Consider the following 21879-nt stretch of genomic DNA (forward strand, 5'->3'; position numbering starts at 1 on the left):
CCATACAAAAAGAGGCGTTTCCTTACAGTAATGTTTGATAGATGCATAAGAAAATTCCTGGGAAACCCACAATATTCCCGCCTAGTTATGCCTACAAGCATATGATTACTTCCCGTCATGGTTCTGCAGTTCAATTTTATGAATATACTGCTATGTACGAGGCAGCAGAAGGCCTTCCTTGATGTAAAAATATCATTTAACTCCACCAAACATACTACCAGGTGTTACTTTTGAACACCTTTTCGTTCTTCTTTACCAGGTATTCCTGTTACCCCAGCGCATGCATATTCTCCTGCCTTTTCTGCAGTCTTTGTATATACTTCTATTGGATAATATTTGCTCAGCAGGCCACTTACTGTAGACCTACACATCTACATCATTCCCTTGAGTCTATAAAGTAGAGTGCAGCGGTACACATTTAATTAGAATATATCACTGTTTGTCTTTATATGGAAGTATTGTAATTTTGTACTTCATGGTTTTCTTTCCATGTAGGTGGAGCAGAGCTGGGCAACGTTACAAGGGGGCGAGATGACCATCCAAACAACACAGGCATCTGAAGCCACCCAGGCTGTTGCATCTTTGGCAGAGGCAGCAGTAGCTGCATCTCAGGAGATGCAGCAAGGAACGACTGTTACTATGGCTTTAAACAGGTATGTACAAGAGTGCATTACATCAACAAGAGATATGTGGGGCAAATGAAGGAAACAGAAAAATATTGTTCTCATAGCAATTAGATGGAGAAGTCACAGGCATTGATTTGGGCCCGGCTCCTCCTTGATACAGTTGGCTGTTTTGATTACTGTATTTTGTTCTGATTAAATTTTAAAGCATTGAATTAAATGCTCATGATACCCACTGTGACACAGATAATCATGTATGCGGAGTTGCACTCATGTGTCATACTCCACATGGAGACAGTTTTATGAAAATCTAATGTTTTTGATGAAAGAACGGACTAATATTTAGTGCACATGTCCGATGTGTTTGGCACATTAATCAAATGAAAACCGTTGAAAGGCAGCTGCTCACCTTCATAGTAGGTAGAATTTGAGCAATCACCATCATCGAAAACTAGAGATACTCATATGATTGTGAACTGCTGTTTCCTGGTTTTAGCACTACATTGGGAAATTAGTTTGTGCCTATTTTAAGAAGCACTTGCTTCTGGTTTAAATTAACAACCAGGCCATTAATGGAACTGAAGCTTTTTCTAGTCATGGTGTCAGTATGCAGTGGTGCGATAGCAAATCCTTTTGAAATGAAAATTATACCTTTGTGACTAACCTTACAGGGCAACTCTTGCTTAGCCACCCTAACACAAAGTGGCCACCGTATCTTCCTCTTGAACACCACTCTTTTACTAGACTACCGGATAGGGAAAGGGAAGGTGAAAGGTTGACCAATGCCAGGCAGTGTGCCTGGTGCACTGACTCCTGCATCATCTTTGTTTATCCTGAAGAAGTGACACTTTGTAATAAATACATAAGCCTGTGTAAACACATCTCTGCATTGGTGAAGCAGTATTGTTGGAAATGTTCTGGTTTTAAAATAGAATAGTTGACATTTGATTTTTTAAAGATTTAGGTGTTGTGGCCAGTCAGCAAATGACGAGGAAACGCTACCATGCAACCCATTGTTGAAGACTGGGAATGCTTATTCTAACATGAGCACGATACTATGCAGTTGCTATTCCAAGAGGCACCCATGGTTCTCTGAAGTGCAGTGCAAAGTAATGCTTCCCAAACTCAAACCATAGGAAGCAGAACCGGAATCGGTAGAGTTTATATTTATATTAAATATTTTCAGCATTTTTTTGCTACTGAAGATATATTAAGTCAACAGCAAGCGGATCGATTCAGACAGACAAGTAAGCACATTAGTAGGGGAAGTTGTTGGGATGCATACTATATAGTCTAACTTGAAGTAATAGTACTGAATGGGTGAGACACACTAAATGAGTTTAAAGCTGTGCCTTGCTGGATCCATGTCCTTCAATGGTAGAATTCAAGAAATAAATGTGCATAGCTAGGTGACTAGGAATGTTATAAGAGAAGTAGTCCAAAATTACCAAGTTACGAAACATGCATGTACTTATGTCTAAGCAAGTGATCAGTTGCCAGTAATAAGCTCACTGATTTCCATTTACATCACAGAGTAGTTGGGATAACTTTCTTATTCGCTTTTTGAGATTTGTTTAGGGTCTCTATTGGTGTTACATGGCACATCACAAAACAAACAGTGGTGTTGCATAGGCAGTCGAATAGTCAACATATCTCATGTTGATCAACAATCTTTTATTGCTTTGCACATCACAAGCCATTATACCGGTTCTACTAACCAGCATCCATCTTGTAATGATCAGACTTGCAAGTCACTGCGTCTGTTTTACTTAGTCACTCGGTCATACCCACATTTGGGTTTTTCCAATTCCCCATTTTATCATTCCAGCACCGTTCTCAGTGTTTTGTACTTGTTCATGATCATGGTGGCATGAGATCTGTGGTATGTTGTACCTTTTCCCAGGTATTCATTCTAGACCCCATATGGCATATCTAACCTTAGTATCTTATTTATGCCCTTTTCACATCCCTTGTTGCATGGTCATTTATGAGCATCCAGTTGGTTTACAAAGGCCTATCCTTTTTAGCTCCTGGCTATTCTACACTTTACCAAGTAAGCACTAGAAATTTAAATTGGTGGCCGCAATTTTATTCCTAGAATTATTCCCATCAAACATACTTTTTTAGATGCTTGTATATCCTACTCTAAGAACCCTGCAACATAGGTTACCACAGAATTTCAGAATGGAATTATATCTTCGCACTCACCCCCATTATATACTTGAGGTGAGTTGGCTTTGTATGGGTTAATGCATTGCTATAAAAAGCTCTTCACAAGACTGTATATACTTGTAAATGTTCTGCTTCGTCTATTACTGATTTTAATATTCAGTCAGATTATTAGGTTCAAAGGCTGCAATGAGTCTCGATTTTGTTACTTGAAAAGCATAACCGTGAAATTGCTCAACATTCTCAGAATTAGATAATGATCCAACTTGAATCCTAAGACATAGAATGACAAAGGGATCATGTTGAGGTGGTAGTGGCATGTAAGAACCCCACCAGAAAAGGCTGTTGAAAGCTTAATCTGTTCATGGAAGTGCCCATCATGAGATAGCTAAAGGTGATGTCCTTGGTACCCCAGTGCTAGCTTTGGAACATACATTAGTGCCTTTGAATGCGCTTTGTCAAGTCTTCAGCAGTGAGCCAGTTATCAGGAAGAAAGTGGTGACATTCCACATCTTATTTTGCTGCACCTTTGAGCCCTCATGATAGAAAAGCTGCCAGTTTCAAAGCCTATATGTCTCTTCATTTGAACTTATTGGCTTTACCAATGTTTTTAGCGATGCTGTACAGCATTGCTAAAGAAGAATAAAAACAAGCTGCGGATGCTTGCACCCTTTTGTAGGCGCATGCACCATTCACAACTGCAAAGGATAATGGTAGAGCATTTTTCTTGTTATTACCTATCAGACTTTGATCGGTTAATAAAAAGCATAGACGTGTTGAAGCGTTTTATTTGCTAACAGGCGGGGGAAACAGCACACAGGGTGGAAGTAACACTCTGGGTAGCACGATGGGTATGGGTGATGAGTTGGGTAAAGCAAATGGCCCCAAGATAGAGCAATGTGGAGTACGTGGGGCAGGCGTATAACCAAATATGTGAAAGATTAACATGGAGCTGGGGGGCAAGAGTGGACGGGCGAGAAAGCAATGCAAGGCAGAGACTAACAAGAGGGCAAGCTTATCATGGAGGGATGCTGGGGCCAAACGCACAAGCGAGAGAGCAGCACGGAGTGGGGAAGAGAAACAAATGAGAGAGAGTTGGAAAACGCATTCACTTTTGTGTAGTGCTTAAGACAAAAGAAAGAAGTAGTTCCCTAAAAGAGAGAAGTGACGGGACACAAGTAATTTGGTGATGTGGCAGAGAATGGACAAGACACCAGATGGATAAAGCCAGCCATTGAATAATTAGTAGCAGGCAAATGACCGACAGTAAAGTCAACCATTGGTAAGCAATGGGCGGGCTGCAAGCCGGTCTGTACTTTGTATATTCACAATATGTCTTTCACAGCCAGACACCTGCACTGACTGATAGGCTCGAGCTTAAAATGATTGCACTCTTAACCACATCTACCTGCCCAGGCTAAGTTTGTCTTGCATCTGAATGCATTTAGTTTGGTTAATTTCTCCCTACGTGCTATTGTTTCCTTTAAAGTATGAGCGTGCACACAATAAATTCTTTCGAAGAACATCAAAACTGTGTCTAGGACATCATATGAAATTATTGCAAATATAGCATTGCATGCAGCACTGCGTCCCGGTATCTGCCTTTTCTCCATTTAATAGCAATGGACAGATATGTTGATTGGGTACGTTTTATTGTCTTGGATAAAACACCAATGTCCTACTCAAGGGAGATAGCCCTGTCCCAAGAAAAGTGATCACGTTGCGACCTGGTAGTTGCGCCTCTAGGAGGAGAGCCTTTGCCTCTTACAGTATCACAGGCAGTAGTGTTGTTGCTTTTGTGTTTATTCTTTTGCATCTTTCTTTACTCGTTTACTTGCATAAATCATTTGATTTCTTTTAAAGCTCTGTTTATTAAAGTAGAAAAGATAGGAAGCACGTGGTGATTGATAGGATGCACTCCTCTATTGATATGTTTACTGCACAGTCAAAACCGTACAAAAGAATGAAAGTGAATTTGCTTCAGGGTATTTCTCTGTACTTAAATGGTAATAGACCATAAACGTATGTTTAATGCTAAAAGCGTAAGAGGTGTAACCAATTATGTGCAATTATGCCTTTTTACTTTTCTTATGTCTTGAGTCTTATTTCTTTATAAGAATTCAATGTGTTAAATTCATTTTTGTTGGAGATGAAGTAAATCTATTTTTATTAAATTAATGCGAAAGGGACTCAACCTGTACATATAAAGTGTGAGAAACAGGTGGAGGATGAAAGCTGTAACAACGTAGGCACCAAAAATGAGTATTGGCCAGATATTAAACAGGAATGACAGATGCAAACAACCTAGCAAATTTAGAGCACTGTGTATTATGCTCTGTTATTAGCGCTTACCGTAGCTCAAGCCCAGTACACTTGGTCTGAACCGAACAGATATTAAAGTGAGAGTGCCCGTGCATTTTTCCTTGGCATGTGTTTCACCTTTGTGTCAAACTTTGCGAGGAATAGCACGCAAATCTTGAAAAGTACATGACCGGTGAAACGTCAGGCTTCCAGCTTAAATCACTGCATGCACAGGGACAATTTAAGTAGCATTCGACACCTAAACAAGGAAAAGGGGAGATTCCTGGGGTTGGTAATGAAAAGAAATGTGCAAGCAGAATGCATAGAATCGCATACACAGCTCGGAATTTGTGAGGTCTGCTGTTGAAGCAACCTTAAAAACTATTGGTTTTTACCAGTAACATGGTGTCCTGCTGGCATATACTAACAGCTCTAGTTTAGCCTTTGTGGAAAATGCTTAAAAATGCGTTGTAAATCGATCCAGTGACTACTGTACTCTATGACGTTGGCTTCCACTTCTTCAGAACGGCTGCCTGTCCGCAAGGAGAACTGATGCTGCTCTCCGCGTGCTCACCAGCAGGCTCCTGCAGCCATCACACGCTTAGGTAAGCATGGAAACAGGCATGTTGTTCTAACGTTATCCTCCTGTCTTGCATTTGTTTAATTTTTGACTAGCGCACTGTTCAAAGACCTTCCTAACACAAAATATATTGCTGGTGAACCATGATTTTAGGAGCATTATAAACCTAGCTTTGCTACTGAATAAAGCAGTAGAATTGCAGTAAAAAATACGTTTTTTTTCTTTAACTTTTAATTCTTTATCTCTATACCTTTTGTTTTGTCACCTCCTTTCCTGTTTCCGACAGTATCTATTTTAAAATTGGGTTTTAACCAACCCTCTCTGTAAATGCAAAATGGTCTAAAAGTAACAGTGAGTTAAGTAGAAGGGGTTGAACTCTTCTAATGAACTGTAAGGATTTAAACTCTACCCATGGCAATTTGCTGCATGCTTTTATTGAAATTTTCACCCTAATACGTGATTTAAATGTCTGGTATTAAGAGACTACAGTTTCCCAGGTATGTTTATCTTTATACATCAGTACCTCCAACAAATGCTTAGGAAATGCCAACGGTCCTAGCTCTTAGTCCTGCTATGAAAGCAAAAAGCTGTGATATTTCACATTCAAAGTATATACTAATGTTTGCTGCTACGAGATCATTTGAATAATTGATTGTTTACATTTCTAGAAAAACGATTGAAAAAAAATGTCTTGTGAATTGATCCTCTGATTACTGTAAAAGGTTTGTATTAAACACCTGACATCCAGCTCCTTTAGGTTTCCATCTTTGGGAAACACTGTCTTGCTGTCAGTGTTACTTGAAATTATTTACAGGGTTTTAAATTCTGCAGGGTGGTTTTATCCGATGCAGCGTCCTCCTGTGCGGCTCTACTCAATAATTAACATTCTGGAGCATCTTTTGTACAGGAATCCACCACTGAACTTTTTATTTTCCTAACAAATATTTTCAAAAATCAGTTTTGAACATTGTCCATTAAATATTTCCTTTTAAAATGTACATTTAGAAATTATCTTTATCGGCACCTGACAGTTTTGACTATTTTAAATTCTGCTTTTAAAAGAGTCTAGAATGAGTTCGACAGAGGCGTCAAAGAGCTGTATTAGAGCCAGATAATGTACTGTAATACCAGTTAGCATCAGGGAGTTTTTGTCTTGGGTGTTAAAAATAAATCCCAACACTTATTGTTTTTTAATTTTTACTTGTACAGGTCTTATTTTGAGGCGGGCATTTGCTTTCACCAGGCTGCTTTTGGTGTCTACTAGCTTATAAAATGTGTTTCTATATATTTGTCCGACATGGTGGTAATCAAAGCATTCCATCAAGCAACACTGCACCTGACAAAATCTGACAATCTTTTTTTTTTTTTTACAAGATTTATGGGTGGTGGGGAGGGATATCCTATAACAGTATAAGCTATTACAATGTTATATCCTCTTTTAGTCGGACTTAAATCATTCTAGCTATTGGTATGCTCCAAGCCCCAGTAGAGATATGTTGGAAGATTTGATGGTCAATAGGCAAGGCAAAAGAAATATCCACAACGTTCAAAAGCTAGTGAATCTCACACCCTTATTGCCATATAAGCCCATCTCCAGCATACAGTGGCATTGCAAGCATTCATCCTGCTGCCCTTTTTTATTACCTTATTGGCCCTCATTGTTCATTTTACTTCAGATCTGAAAATTGCCCACCTATTGCTCCCTGTTACCTGCTAGCATGTTTTACTGTGCCTCGATTGATATCAGTTTTTGGAATGCAAAATCAACTTTGTGCCATCTTGTTCTTGCTAGCTGATCACCTCCTGCATCTCTTACCAGCTGTGTTGTAGTATATGGGTTGCATGCTACTGTAGATCAATTAGTCTGCACACTCCGATCCTCTATTATTGGGCACAGGTGTTGCAAGTTAAGTATAGGTTTTGGTTTCAAGGTGAGCTAAGATACCCCCTCTGAAACCCACAATGCCCTAGTACTTAAAGTCTACATTGGATTGTTTTCACACCATTAGTTTTGGCCATATCCGCAGCACACGGAAACATTGTATGATCGGCTACGGCTTAGGAATGAAATCAGACCAACATTTTTCTGCTGCTAGGCTGTAGGAAAATGACTTTTGGGAGGGGGGTGAGGATTGTGGAGAATACACCGTGCCCTAATTGCAGCTATCTGGTGCAGCATTGGATCTGCACAGTGTCTCTGGAGGGACCACAAGGAATCAACCTGCTCAGCCTCTCGGACTTTTAAGTGTAAGAGAATGATCCATAATGGAAGAGAAGCGTGGCGCATTACAGAAGATGGTAACCAAAGTTTCCTGAGCCAAAACCTCTAAAGACTTTGAGGGAACCTACTCGAATGGAGAAAGAGGTGGACACTCTGTTACTCTGGAGACCCTCTGTTACTCTGGAGACCTAAGGTGTGCGGAGTCCAAAGTATTTACCATCTGATATCTCTTGACTTTAGAGAAAATCATTTTTCCAGGCACTGTAGTGAAGCCCAAGATAGAGGCTACTGTTTGATTTCCCACATCACCTTGCAGGGCTCCTCTCACCTCGCTTGACTTTGAGTGGTGCCTCGACTACAGGGTAAGGAACTGCCTCAAGAGCCATGCCCTAAACCGCTTCCATAAAAGTCTCCGGAGTCTGCACCAACCACAGCTCCAGAACCATCTCTGCTCTGAAAGCCAGTCTCTGCTCTGAAAAAAACTAGTGTCCAAGACTTCACAACATGATGTAGAGAGACAGAGACTTCATCTCTGCCAATAGAGCAAGGTTTACCCGCCTTGTAACAAAGTTTGACTCTGAAGTCTACCTCAAAACTGCCACCGACCTTGGCACAGATTGACTAGATACCACAAGAACAAAATGAGTTGCCTGATGTGAGGCAAAGGAAGATATACACAGACCCTGTTCTAGGGCATATTTTAACTCTCCTACCTCTAATATCACCCCATCCACCTGGCCAAACTCATGTGTAATGACCTGCTGCGGTTGAAATCGCTGTCTGTAGTCAGCTACCATGGCTTGCAGGTCTTGAATGAGGTTAGGAGGTAAGTGGCTTGTATCTGATGCCCTTGGATAACTTGCATGATGAGGAACCATAATATCCTCCTGATAGTAGTGTGTAACATAATCCTCTTCATAGTCATCCTGACGTTTTATAATCAAGTCAGAAGGATGGCGGGCTACTCCGAAGGCTCCTTCATTGTCATCATCCTCATAGTCTCCTCCCTCGTCCGGATCATAAGTATCGAGGAGGTGAGAAGGTGTAAGTGGCGAAATATAAGAATACTCCTCTCGCTGGAAAGAGCGAAGTTGAATGCTCTTGGAAGCAATAGGCGTTGAAAATGCCTGCATTGCTGGTGTAGACGCCGTTGAAACTGTTGCCAATGGAGTGGATGGTACTGGACTCTTCTTTTTCCTCGTCGACGGCATAGTCGACGGACTCATCGTCGACGGGGTCAGTCGACGGGCTTGATTTCTCCATCGACGACGTAGATGGTGCTTTCATCGACGACGTATATTGTGCTTTCGTCGACGACGAAGCGGTTGTCGGCGGTGCTTTCTTCGACTAGGTTCTCGTCGATGACTCGTAGACGATGGTCTTTGTAGCGACGATAAAAATCCTAGTTGACAGGATTGGTGAGGTAATCGCAGTAGTAGACACAGTAGCCGTCGACGAGGGGGCTGAAGATAAAATTGTAGACACAGAAAAGGCTGAAGAGACAGAGCAAGTCTTACTCACGGTTTTATGCTTCTTAGGATCCTTAACAGTAGAAGGTCCTGAAGAAGCTGGAAGAGACTTAGGAGAAGTAACAGGAGTGGAGTGGGAGGTTTTCAGATGTTTTCTCCCCTCACTTGATGCTCTCTCCTGAGATCTTGCTCTCTTACTTGATGTTAAAGCTCCTTCATCATCATCCTTAGAAGATTTGAGCCATAACAAGACTCTAGCCTCCCTATCCCTCAAGTTTTAGAAGGGAAGGTGCGGCAAATCTTACAATTTTTGGGCCTCATGAGATGGATAGAGGCAATATATACAGTCCTTATGTTGATCATCAACATGGACTCTCTTTTTGTCGCATGTTCTGCAAGGCTTGAAGAAAGCCTTCTCTGACATCCCGAAGGAAAAACTGAGCTGGCACTCAGGGAGACTCCCTTCCACACGACGTGCGGTGAAAATCTGAGGAGAACTGACTCTGCAGAGAGGGTTCTAGAGGGTGCTAACAGCTGATTGGCTGTGACAAAGACTTGGGTCTTTTCAGAATAATGATGTAGATAGGCTACCGCAATATAGGCCTCAGGCCTGTATTTAGGGCCTACTACTGTAATTTACTTTTGGCACTGCTTTTTTATGTACCGTGGGACTCCCGCCTCGGCGACGGGGAATGATTCAGGCATGTGAATCTATGAAAGATACCCCAAATACTGGATAAGTAACTGTGCTGTAAACCAAAAAGTGTCTTACTTACCCTTCTATTGTAGGATCCATGGTGTGACATCTAGGCATATCACCCAGAGTGGTCAACGTAATCCAAAAGTAATTTCAATGTATTCTAAACGGTTTTAAAAGCAAATACAAACCTGTAACCTATAATTCTATTTCCAACTGAATTTCCATGAATTGTTTTGCATTTGAATGTACATTTTACCTACCTGTGCCAAATTCTGCTTAGTTCTAGAAATAAAACATAAATACGCCTTTTTTATACTTCCCTAATTGGTCTGGATTGGGTCTCTGAGTATGTGTAATCAGTCTTGAGTGAATACAATAAATGCTTAACAACCTGCTAATAAGCCTAACTGTTCGACTACCATAAAGTGAGCTGTTGGTGATTATCTAATTTAACCTCTGCTACACTTCTGTGGAATCCCCTGGACTCTGTGCACAGTATACCTTACTTTGGTATAGTATATACAGAGCCAGCTTCCTATACGGGGTCCCCTGTCCTGAAAATGTATATTTTTTTAAAAGGACATGAGGCAGTGGTAAGTAGCACCTGGCCCCTTGTGAAAGGGTCTCATGTGGACCACCGGTCCAAAATAAATGTCTTTTTTGGGTGTTGGAGGGTGAGAGTTGACACAGGACTCTCGGGGACCAGCTGCACTCTGAAGCAGGTGGTTGGTTGCACATGGTCTGGCAACAAGCTAGGCCTTGTGCTCAACCTCACGCTGTGCATGGCTGAAAGTTGTGCGTGGCAGGCCATACCAATGGATTGAAAATGGTAATAAGCTTATCCCAAAGGTTAAGTGATGTTATAGTTGGGTGAAAATGTTATTGAAACACTGAAATTCACCAGTTATTGTTTACTGCGCTAGAACTTGTGCCCCCCACCATGGTCGGATTATGACCTCACAGACTACAACCCTCATGACGCTCACTGGCATCTGAAGACTTTACAGATAACATCTCAAATTGCATCACTGGGCATGGTGAGGGATCGTATTCAGGATCTGGTTGGAGGTTATGACTGAGAGGTCATGCATGACATCACTGATTCATTTAACATGTCATGAGTGAAGTAATATTCCAACACCTAACTAGGTCGTTTTAACCGTTTTTTTCTTCAGTGAAATGACACACACACACTATATTACCTACATTGCAGCTTTAGCGTCCATGTATTGGCAATGCAACACATCTCTTTCGGTGAGAAGGCAAACTATGCTGGATTTAAGTGCTGACTATTCTGATCATTTTAATGCTCTGTTCGTTTCATAATTTTACAAAGCTCCCTTGGAGCTGGTCTACACAAGGGAAGGGAAGCTTTCAAGGAATCAGCAAGCTGCAGGTCTGTCACACCCAGGACAGAGAAGAAGTATAAACATTGCTCTTAAGACCCACCATACATCCAGGGATTGGTCACGGCTGACTCCATCATTGCAGCAACAGCCAGAAAGAAGGCCAACATTCTCGCAAACTCAGGCCCACCTCCAGACAAGGAAAGTAAGAGGATAGACCTCACTGGAAGAAAAGTAGAGAGGAATGCCGCAATCCACTGGCGCATTGCCAACATTAATGCCCTACTCAACAGGCATACGTACCAGCATTGGGAGGAGGTTGGACAGCTACTCAAACACCTCCCTGAACAATACCAACAGAGAGCAACACACCTGGTGGAGGAAGGCAAGAACATAGCGAACTCATGCCTCAAATCAGCCCTGGATGCGGCAGACAGCCGGCTCATGGTGATCGGGATAACAGAGAGAAGGCATGCCTGGCTGAGGATCTCAGGATTCAAGCCCGAAGTCCAGAATAATATCCTGAACACTCCCTTCAATGGAGAAACACTGTTCAGAGCGCCAGTAGATGAGAAAATGATGCAGCTCAAGAAGGAAAACGAAACTGCAAAGTCCATGGGGGCGCTGCAGTTCAGAAGAATGAGAAGGTGCACCCCGACACTGGGACCAAACGGAAGAGGGGGAAACCAGCCAGGAACGTCACACCAGACATTCCAGCAGAACTACCAGGGCAGCAACCAAGCGCAGCAAAGATCAGCAGCAGCAAACCTGGCAATACCAGTCCTTTTGCGGGAGGGCGAATGAACGAGGACGAAAAAAAAGAGGGGGTCAGCAGCCTGCCTCAAAGTGACTCCGCTCCACCAAAGGTGCCCAGCCTCGCAACACCTCTAGGGGAGGGGCACAACAAAGTAAGCAGAAAAATTTTACACGCACTCAAATCAGGGATCAATGAACATGTAACACCAGTAGGAGGCAGGCTGAAACACTTCTTCCAGGAGTGGAAGAAAATAACAGACAAATGGATACTAAACATCATACAGTTCGGATACTGTATAGAACTGGAAAAGAAGCCTTCAAACAAGAAACCAAAAAGACAGGCGCGCTCAGCAAAAGAACTTGCGCTACTCCAACAGGAAGCTCAAGAACTCCTCCAGAAGGAGGCAATAGAAACAGTACCGTTCAAAGAAAGAAACAAGGGAGTGTACTCAAACTACTTCCTCGTACCAAAGGTGGATGAAACGTTAAGACACATCCTGGACCTACGGTTCCTGAACAAATACTTAAGAACTCAAAAGTTCAAGATTGCATCCCTACAAGAGGTGATTCCTCAGATCAGGGACAGAGACTTTATGTTCGAGGCATGTGGGCTGCTGAATTCATATCTTGTGCATAGATCCCCGCCTTGTGTTGCGTCCGGATGATTGCACTTGTTGTCTTGGAAGAGTCTTTGAAGTATCACAAGATAGGTGACTCCTCCCTTGGACTACAGTGCACATGGGCATCCTCTCCATCCTCAGATTGTTTTTTTCCGCCATTGGGATCGGATGCAAACTCCTATATTCCAACTTCGGAAGTGAAAACAAAACTTTACTAAAGGCCAAAAGGCCTTCGATTCGACGGTATTGTTCTCGATCAGTACCTCTCTACCCGATTCAGCCTTCCATCTCCAAGCGGTCGTCGACGCGTGCCGTTGGGCCTTTTCGACGCCACGTGAGCCGACCGTCGATGGAAAGAAGCCTGTTTAAAAGGTGCCCGCAATGCCATGCCAAGTTCCCACATACTGATAAGCACTCAGTATGCAACAAGTGCCTTTCCCCAGACCATAAAGAGGAAAGCTGTCCAGCCTGTGCACAGTTTCGATCCAAGAAAACTATTCGGAACCTACGTGCGGCCAGGCATGAAATGCAACGACAGGCACCAGACCCGGACAACATCTTCGATGACGACCAAGAACTACAAGAGGCGCCGGACTCGGACCTAGAGATAGTCACCGTAGAGGACTACTCTGACTCCGATGACGAGATACCACCGGGGCAAATCGTGAGTACCCTGCCCCCGACACCATCTACCCCAATAGCAACAGCTCCGGTCAAGGCATCGCCAAAAAGCCTTAGCCAAGATCATAAAAAAGTTTCGATTGCCCCGCCATCCGGCTCTGCTCCGAAACCGAAACCTTCGGAAACCCCAGGGCCCAGTAACATCGTCCCGAAGAAGGTTCCAGAGCAAAAGAAGGTCGCCGACCCGAAGGGCGTCGATCCGAAAGTGGCCGTACAGCCAAAGAGCGTCGAGCCGAAAAAGACTGTTGACCCCAAGAAGGCCGCACAGCCCAAAATTGTCGACCCAAAACCGGTTGTCGACCCGAACAAGGCCACACAACCCAAGGGCGCTGAACCAAAGAATGTCGCCGACCCAAACAAGCCTTCGGCACTGAAAAACGTCGACCCGACAAAAGGCGCCGTACCGAAGCACGCGTCCAAGCCAGAACGTCCTCTCGGACCGAAAACACCGGATCCGGAGCCGCCAGTCGATCCAAAAAAGACAATCGACTCCGGAAAGGACGCTCAGCTGAAAAAACAAGACTCCAGTCGATCCCAACAAAAACATCGACTCTGGAGACAACACTTCTCCGAAGAAGCCTACAGAGCACAAAAAAGGAGTCGACCAGAAAGACATAGTCGACCCGAAAAAAGGCCCGAGCCGAAAGTCGGTTCCTAAACCTAAAGTAGTCTACAAACCAAAGCCTAAGACTCAACCCAGGACTGTTGAGGAAGAACTCTTCCACCCAGATCCCTCTGACGACCAAGCAAAAATTTTTATTGACCCACAGACTGGTAAAGTTACCATCCTGCATAGGAAAAAGAGGCCTTTGGACTTTGACCCTCAGTCCCCCATTCCACTAAAGAAAAAGGACTTTGGAACTTCTCCTTCTAGACCCTTCATTCCTTTTCAACCTATCATACCTGCCACTCCTTTCAATCCTTATATTCCTTACTCTCCCTCTCATCACGGGGACGACTAGGGTAACACAGGGGATGAGCCACAGCCTCAATATGATTTCCCACAGGACACTGAACCACGGGAACCATGGGAAGAGCCAACTGACCCTTACAACACCCATCCCATCCCTGACATGTCCTCTTTTCCTACTAAACCGTCTCCTACTGACGACACCGTAGTTTTTAATCAGCTCATAGACAGGGCTGCACAGTTCCACAACGTGGATATGCATAACGACCCCGTTAAAGAAGACTTCTTGTTTGACACCTTCCCCACATCAGAAAAAAGTGTCAACACTTCCCCTGTTAAAGGGAGTTCTGAAACATGCACCTGACATATTTAAGGATACAGCCAGGGCACAGGTAATCAACCCCAGAATAGAGAAAAGGTATAGGGCAGCCCCTACAGACCCTACTTACATCAAAGGGCAGTTACCACTTGATTCACTGGTAGTGGCCTACACACGTAAAAGGGCCAACTCCCAAACAACCGGGGAGGCACCTCCACCAGACAAAGAGTCAAAAATACTAGAGGAATCAGGGAAAAGAGTAGCGGCACAAGCCTCCAACTCGTGGAGGATAGCTAATACACAAGCTCTACTGGCTCGGTACGACAGGGCGCATTCGACCAGCTAGAGACCCTAATGCAACACCTACCTGAGCCTTTCAAAGCACAAGCCCAAGATCTCATACAGGAGGGGAAATTCATAACAAACACCTCCATCAAATGCGCGCTTGACGCAGCAGACACTGCAGCTAGGTCAATCAACACTAGCGTTCTACTCCGCAGACATGCATGGCTGCGTATTTCTGGTTATGATAATGAGTTACAGTCCACTATCCTTAACCAGCCTGTTAATCAGGACTTTCTGTTTGGCCCTGCTGTCGACACCATTTTGGATAAAATGAAAAAGGACACAGACAGCAAAATCTATGGGGGCATTGCAATTTCAGCAACAAAGGGGCTCCTTTCATCGCTCCTCATACAGGGCAAACACACAAGGACATACCTCACAAACAACGGCCTCATATAAAGGTAACGCACAAAGTTCCTTTACTAAAAACACCACCAGAGGAGGCTACAGAGGTAACCATACCAAGGGAAGAGGACGTGGAGGCAATAACACCAGAGCCTCCACTGCCTCAAAACAGTGACTCTATTACACTACCTCCAGACCACATAACACCGGTCGGAGGCAGACTCCAACAATTCCTACCCGTCTGGAACACAATTACCACAGACAGGTGGGTGAGAGAAATTATCCAGTCTGGCTACTGCCTAGAACTGACTTCTACACCACCAAACATACCACCAAGACATCGTCCAATGTCCAGAGAACATATCACCCTATTACAACAGGAGGTGAACTGCATGCTAGAAAACGGGGCCATAGAGCAAGTCCCTTTCCAACAGCAAGGGAAGGGAGTATAATCCCTATATTTCCTTATGGACGGCTCTCTCAGACCAATATTGGACCTCAGACCCCTAAATCAATACATACTGTCGGAGCACTTTCATATGATCACATTACAACAAGTGCTCCCGTTGCTACAACAGGGGGATTTCCTAGCAACACTGGACCTCAAAGATGCGTATTTCCACATACCCATCCATCCAGCCCGCAGAAAATACCTCAGGTTCACAATAGAAGGTCAACACTACCAATTCAAGGTTTTGCCCTTCGGGGTTACCACGGCTCTAAGAGTGTTTACAAAATGCTTAGCGACCGTGGCAGCACATCTCAGGAGGCAGCACGTCCATGTGTACCCTTACCTGGACGATTGGCTCATACAAGCAAAATCGTACCACCAATGCGCAGCACACACGTCTCAAACAATCCAGCTGTTACACCGCTTAGGATTCTCAATCAACTACACAAAATCACATCTGCAACCGTCCCACATACAGCAGTACCTGGAAGCCACCATAAACACCTCGGTGGCAAAGGCGTATCCAAACTCAGCAAGGACAGCCAGTATGCAGACACTCATTCGCAAATTCCAGCCACAACACTCTCTGCCAGCTCAAGTCTTTATGCAGCTCATAGGCATGATGGGAACCTGCATATTCATTGTCCCCATGCCAGACTCCAAATGCGCCCATTACAGGAATGCCTAGCACGGCAATGGAACCGGGCTCAAGGACAACTAAAAGACCTAATGTTGGTAGACAGTCGCACTCACAACTCTGCAGTGGTGGAACCCACAAAGCCTTTCCAAGGGGCGACTGTTCCAAGAGCCGGTTCTACAACTAGTACTAACAGCGGACGCATCACTGACAGGCTGTGGAGCCCATCTCCTTCAATACACAGTACAGGGGCTCTGGACAAACAAGCAGAGAAGGCTGCATATCAACCAACTAGAGATGCTAGCGATATTCCTAGCCCTAACAGCATTTCAGAAATACTTGTACTGCAAGACGGTGTTGATCCGGACGGACAACATGACCGCAATGTACTATATCCAGAAACAGGGAGGAACGCACTCTCCACAGCTGTCCCATCTGGCACAGAGCATCTGGAAGTGGGCGATTCCAAAAAACATTTTTCTCCTAGTAGAACACCTTCCAGGGAAGGACAACCAAGTTGCCAACCTGCTCAGCAGGCACAGCCAGCAATTACACGAATGGGAGATTCACCCCCAGGTCCTCCAACCATTCTTCGAGGAGTGGGGTCACCCAGAAATAGACCTGTTCGCCACAAACGAAAACTCGAAATGCCAATACTTTGCTGCCAGGTTCCCACATCCATTGTCACAGGGCAATGCGATATGGATGAACTGGTCAGGTAGATTTGCGTACGCTTTTCCCCCAGCATCACTTATCCCCGCTGGTGGCATGCAAACTGTGGCAACACTCTCTCACACTAATCCTAGTTGCTCCCACATGGGCGAGACAACCGTGGTACACGACGTTCCTAGAACTCTCTGTAGTTTCCCATCAAAGACTGCACCTCATCTTCTAACTCAGAACCATGGAGAAATCAGACACCCAGATCCCAACCAAATGAACCTAGTGATCTGGCTCCTGAGGTCTTAGAGTTTGGATATCTTAACTTGCCCCCAGATTGCATGAATATCATTAAGGAGGCAAGAAGACCAACCACACGAGCGTGCTATGCAGCTAAATGGAAAATATTTGTTATTTACTGCACCAATAACCAAATCAATCCATTAGATGCATCAATACAGAACATTATGTGTTACCTGCTGCACCTACAAAGATGTAACTTGGCATACTCTTCAATACGGCTACACCTTGCTGCCATTGCAGCATACCTTCAAAATAGACAACGCCTTTCACGGTTTCGAATACCAGCAATCAAAGCTTTCCTGGAGGATCTAAAAAGGGTGATTCCTCCTAGGCACCCCCCTTCCCCAGTCTGGAATCTCAATATAGTGCTTACCAGACTCATGGGCCCTTCTTTCGAACCTTTACATTCTTGCGAAATACATTTCCTAACGTGGAAAGTTGCTTTTCTAGTGGCCATCACCTTTCGGAAAACAAAGCAACTGTTTGTTGCCTTTGCACCACAGCACAAGGGGAATCCAATTTCAAAATCAGGAATAGCCATATGGATAGTTAAATGCATTCAGATATGCTATCTAAAGGCAAAACACACTTTAACCGCCCCCCCCAAAGCACACTCCACTAGGAAAATGGGGGCATCCATGGCTTTCCTAGGAAATATTCCTCTTGAAGACATCTGTAAGGCAGCCACATGGACCACCATACACACTTTCACAAAACATTACTGTGTAGATGTACAAACAAAACAGCAAGCTGCTGTAGGCCAGGCTGTCCTCAAACCTCTTTTTCAAACTGCTGCAGCTGGCACAGGTAGCCACCGTTAGAGGAGATACTGCTATCCAGTCTATGCACAAGATATGAATTCAGCAGCTCACATGCCTCGAACGGAATATGCTACTTACCAGTATGCATCTGTTCTTGGCATGTAGGGCTGCTGACATTCATATCGCCCGCCCTCCTCCCCGGTGCCTGCAGCAGCTGCAGCATTCTCTCTGGCATGGCCATCTCTTACTTTGCTATCTCCATCCCTGCCACAGTGGCGAAAAACAATCTGAGGATGTAGAGGATGCCCATGCGCACTGTAGTCCAAGGGAGGAGTCACCTATCTTGTGATACTTCGAAGACTCTTCCAAGACAACAAGTGCAATCATCCGGACCCAACAATAGACGGCGATCTATGCACAAGATCTGAATGTCAGCAGCCCTACATGCCAAGAACAGATGCATACTGGTAAGTAGCATATTCCTTCCACCATAGACCTAAAAGATGCCTACCTACACATTCCCATGAACAGACAACACAAACATCTACTGAGATTTGCCGTCAACAAATCACACTACCAGTTCACAGACCTGGCCTTCGGACTAAAATCCTCACCAAGGGTCTTCACAAAATGTCTTGCAGGGAGCAAGACATTGCTTCCCTCCTACAGAGGGAAGGGGTTCACGTATACCCCTACCTCGACGACTGGCTAATAAAGGCAAGCTCCTACAAACAATGCCAATTACATGCACAGCGGGTCACACAGACGCTGACAGAAGTGGGATTCTCAATACACTGGGAGAAATCCTCAATGGAACCAGAACAGGTGAAGATCTTCCTAGGCGCACAGATCAACACCATACAGTGCAAGGTGTTCCCCAGCGACAAGAGAATACTTGCCCTGCTGAAGGAGACCCGTAAATACCAGAAGGGGCAAGCTCTGACAGTGAGGACAGCGAGCAAGATCATGGGGATGATGGTGTCCTGCATACACCTAGTCCCCAACATATGACTCCACATGAGACCATTCCAGGCATGGCTCCAACAACAATGGTCACAGGCTCCAGGGAGTTGGGAAGATCTAGTGGTTGTAAGGCACTCGGTGCAAGAGGAGATAGCGTGGTGGAACAATGAGGACCTAACTTTAACACCACCAAATCCAACAGTGACCATCCCCACAGACGCATCCGAGAGGGGATAGGGAGCACACATGAACCAGCTCAAGGCGAAGCGTCTGTGGACTCCTAAAGATGCGATCAGGCACATCAACTACTTCGAGCTAAATACCATGTTCCTTGCCCTGAAAGCCTTCCAGAAACAACTGTACAAGCAGAGAGTGTTGATACAAACCGACAACACAACAACGATGTTCTACATCAAATAACTGGGAGGAACACAATCAGTTGCACTATCCAGCCTAGCGCAAGAGAGATGGAGATGGGCCATTCCACTAGAAATAGACTTCCTGGCTATACACCTACCAGGAAAGGACAACGTGGAGGCAGACAGGCTCAGCAGACAAACGTCAGCATCCCACGAGTGGGAGCTCAATGCACAGGAAACGCAAACTCTATTCAGGAAGTGGGGCACACCAAAAATAGACCTATTTGCAACACACCAGAAGGCAAAATGCCAATACTTCGCATCCAGGCAACCAGGAGAACAATCCCAGGGAAATGCCCTATGGATAAGCTGGTTAAAAAGATTTGCCTACGCTTTTCCCCCGATACCGCTGATACACCGGGTACTCAGCAAATGCAGAAGCAGCAACATGACACTGATTCTGGTGGTGCCACAGCGGCCCAGGCAGTCCTGGTTCTCACAAATAGTGGAGATGGCGCAGGGACCACCTCACAAGTCCGCAAAAATTAAAGACTTGCTCTCCATGCAAAACGGAGAGGAACTTCAGCCAGAGAGCCTCTGCCTAGCTGCATGGCTCCTGAAGACGTAGAGTTTGCACACCTAAAACTCCCAGAGAGCACACTGTGGGTGCTACGGGAGGCAGGGAGACCTACCACACGGAGGTGCTATGTGGCGAAATGGAAAAGATTCACGCAATGGTGCATGAGGAAAGGACTACACAAGAAAATGACCAAGGAATCAACTGTGTTAAAATATTTAACACACCTGCTAAAAACAAACCTAAGCTCTATCTCGCTGAGAGTACACCTGGCAGCGATAGTAGCCTACACAAGAGGGGAGACAGGAAAGAGCTTCTTTACATCCCAAGTAGTAAAGAGATTCCTGGAAGGGGCTAAAAGGACCCCCCCCCCCCTCCCCCCCCCCCAAAAGGATGCCGTCACCGGCATGGAACCTTAATTTTGTTTTAACGGAGCTTATGAAGGCGCCTTTTGAACCTATCCACAAGGCCTCACTACAAATGCTCACAATGAAGACCGCCTGTCTAGTAGCAATCAACTCGCTACGCAGAGTAAGCGAGCTACAAGCGCTGACACTACAGGAACCCTACATTCAAATACACAATGATAGGGTGGTAATGAGAACGGTGGTGTCAAGGTGTCACATGAGCCAAATAATACAGATCCCAAGATCCGAAACCATCTACAAGCGCGGAGAGAGCACTGGACGCTAGAAGGGCAGTGATGCATTACATTAAAAGAACCAGGGAGCACAGGAAAACGAAGCAGTTCTTTGTGTCCTTCGCAAGCAGTTTCCTGGGAAGACCAGTGACAAAAGGCACCATCGCACGATGGATCGCACAAACTAGACAATTCTGCCACAAGCAGGCAGGTCAAGAACTACTAAGAGGGGCACAAGCCCACTCTACTAGGAAGAAGAGAGCAACAATAGCCTTCCTGGCTAACACACTGATTCAAGACATATGCATGGTAGCAACATGGGCTTCAGTCCACACGTTCACTAAGCACTACTGCGTGGAAATACAAATGAACAAGGAAGCATAAGTAGGACAAAAAGTGCATCAACATACGTTCAACAACCAACGCTCATCTTCCACCCAACCGCCACAAACATAACAACCGCTACAAAGTCTATGCACAGCATAGTGAATCCAGAAAGATTCACGCTGCAAAACAAATAGTTTCTTACCTGTCAGTGTTGTTTTGCAGCTTGAAGATCTTTCTGGATTCACTAGCGAACCCACCCACCTCCGCCAGAAAGATGAGCCAGGAGGAGGAGAAAATCCAAAGACAACATACAATCAGACTCTTAAGGAGACAAATATGGAGTTCCTTAAAATTAAGAAAGAACTTGAAAAAGATTAGAAGAGGATAAACCGAGAAGACACAAAAACAAGAAGAAAAAAAAAAGAATCCGAAGATGGTGCCCAAAGGTGGGAGCGTCCGCAAGAAGCGTGCCGACGTCACAGGAAGAACACCAAATGGCGGGACGTCGACGCCCACCTGGGCTACGAAAAAAAAAAAGAAAACATAAAAAATACTACGATTCCGGACCCAACCACCAGACCGCGGAATAATGCACAGCATAGTGAATCCCGAAACCTCTTCAGGCCTGCAAACAACACCCTCAGGTAAGAAACGATTCGATTTTGGGAGTTAGAACCAAGATTCAATTAGGCACTAAGGTGGCCTGTTGCAGAGTGCAGCAGACCAGTATTTGCCAATGGAGCTAAGGGGGCCTTTTGTCAGGGGTTGGTTAACCCCGTCGCTGCTCATGACGAGCTCAGCTAGTCATGCAGTACA

The 21879-nt window shown here is 44.7% G+C and overlaps 1 protein-coding gene across 1 annotated transcript in view; it reads left to right on the top strand.

Moving 5' to 3' along the window:
* Window positions 1-21879, top strand: part of NRF1 (nuclear respiratory factor 1) — a 525835-nt gene that overhangs the window by 342254 nt on the left and 161702 nt on the right. The window contains exons 9-10 of the mRNA XM_086918900.1: window positions 496-653; window positions 5618-5698. Coding sequence (XP_086775026.1) covers window positions 496-653; window positions 5618-5698 — 239 coding nt within the window. The remainder of the gene's footprint in view (window positions 1-495; window positions 654-5617; window positions 5699-21879) is intronic.

The sequence above is a fragment of the Lissotriton vulgaris genome, chromosome 1_1 (assembly GCF_964263255.1).
Source record: "Lissotriton vulgaris chromosome 1_1, aLisVul1.2, whole genome shotgun sequence".
Lineage (NCBI taxonomy): Eukaryota > Metazoa > Chordata > Amphibia > Caudata > Salamandridae > Lissotriton > Lissotriton vulgaris.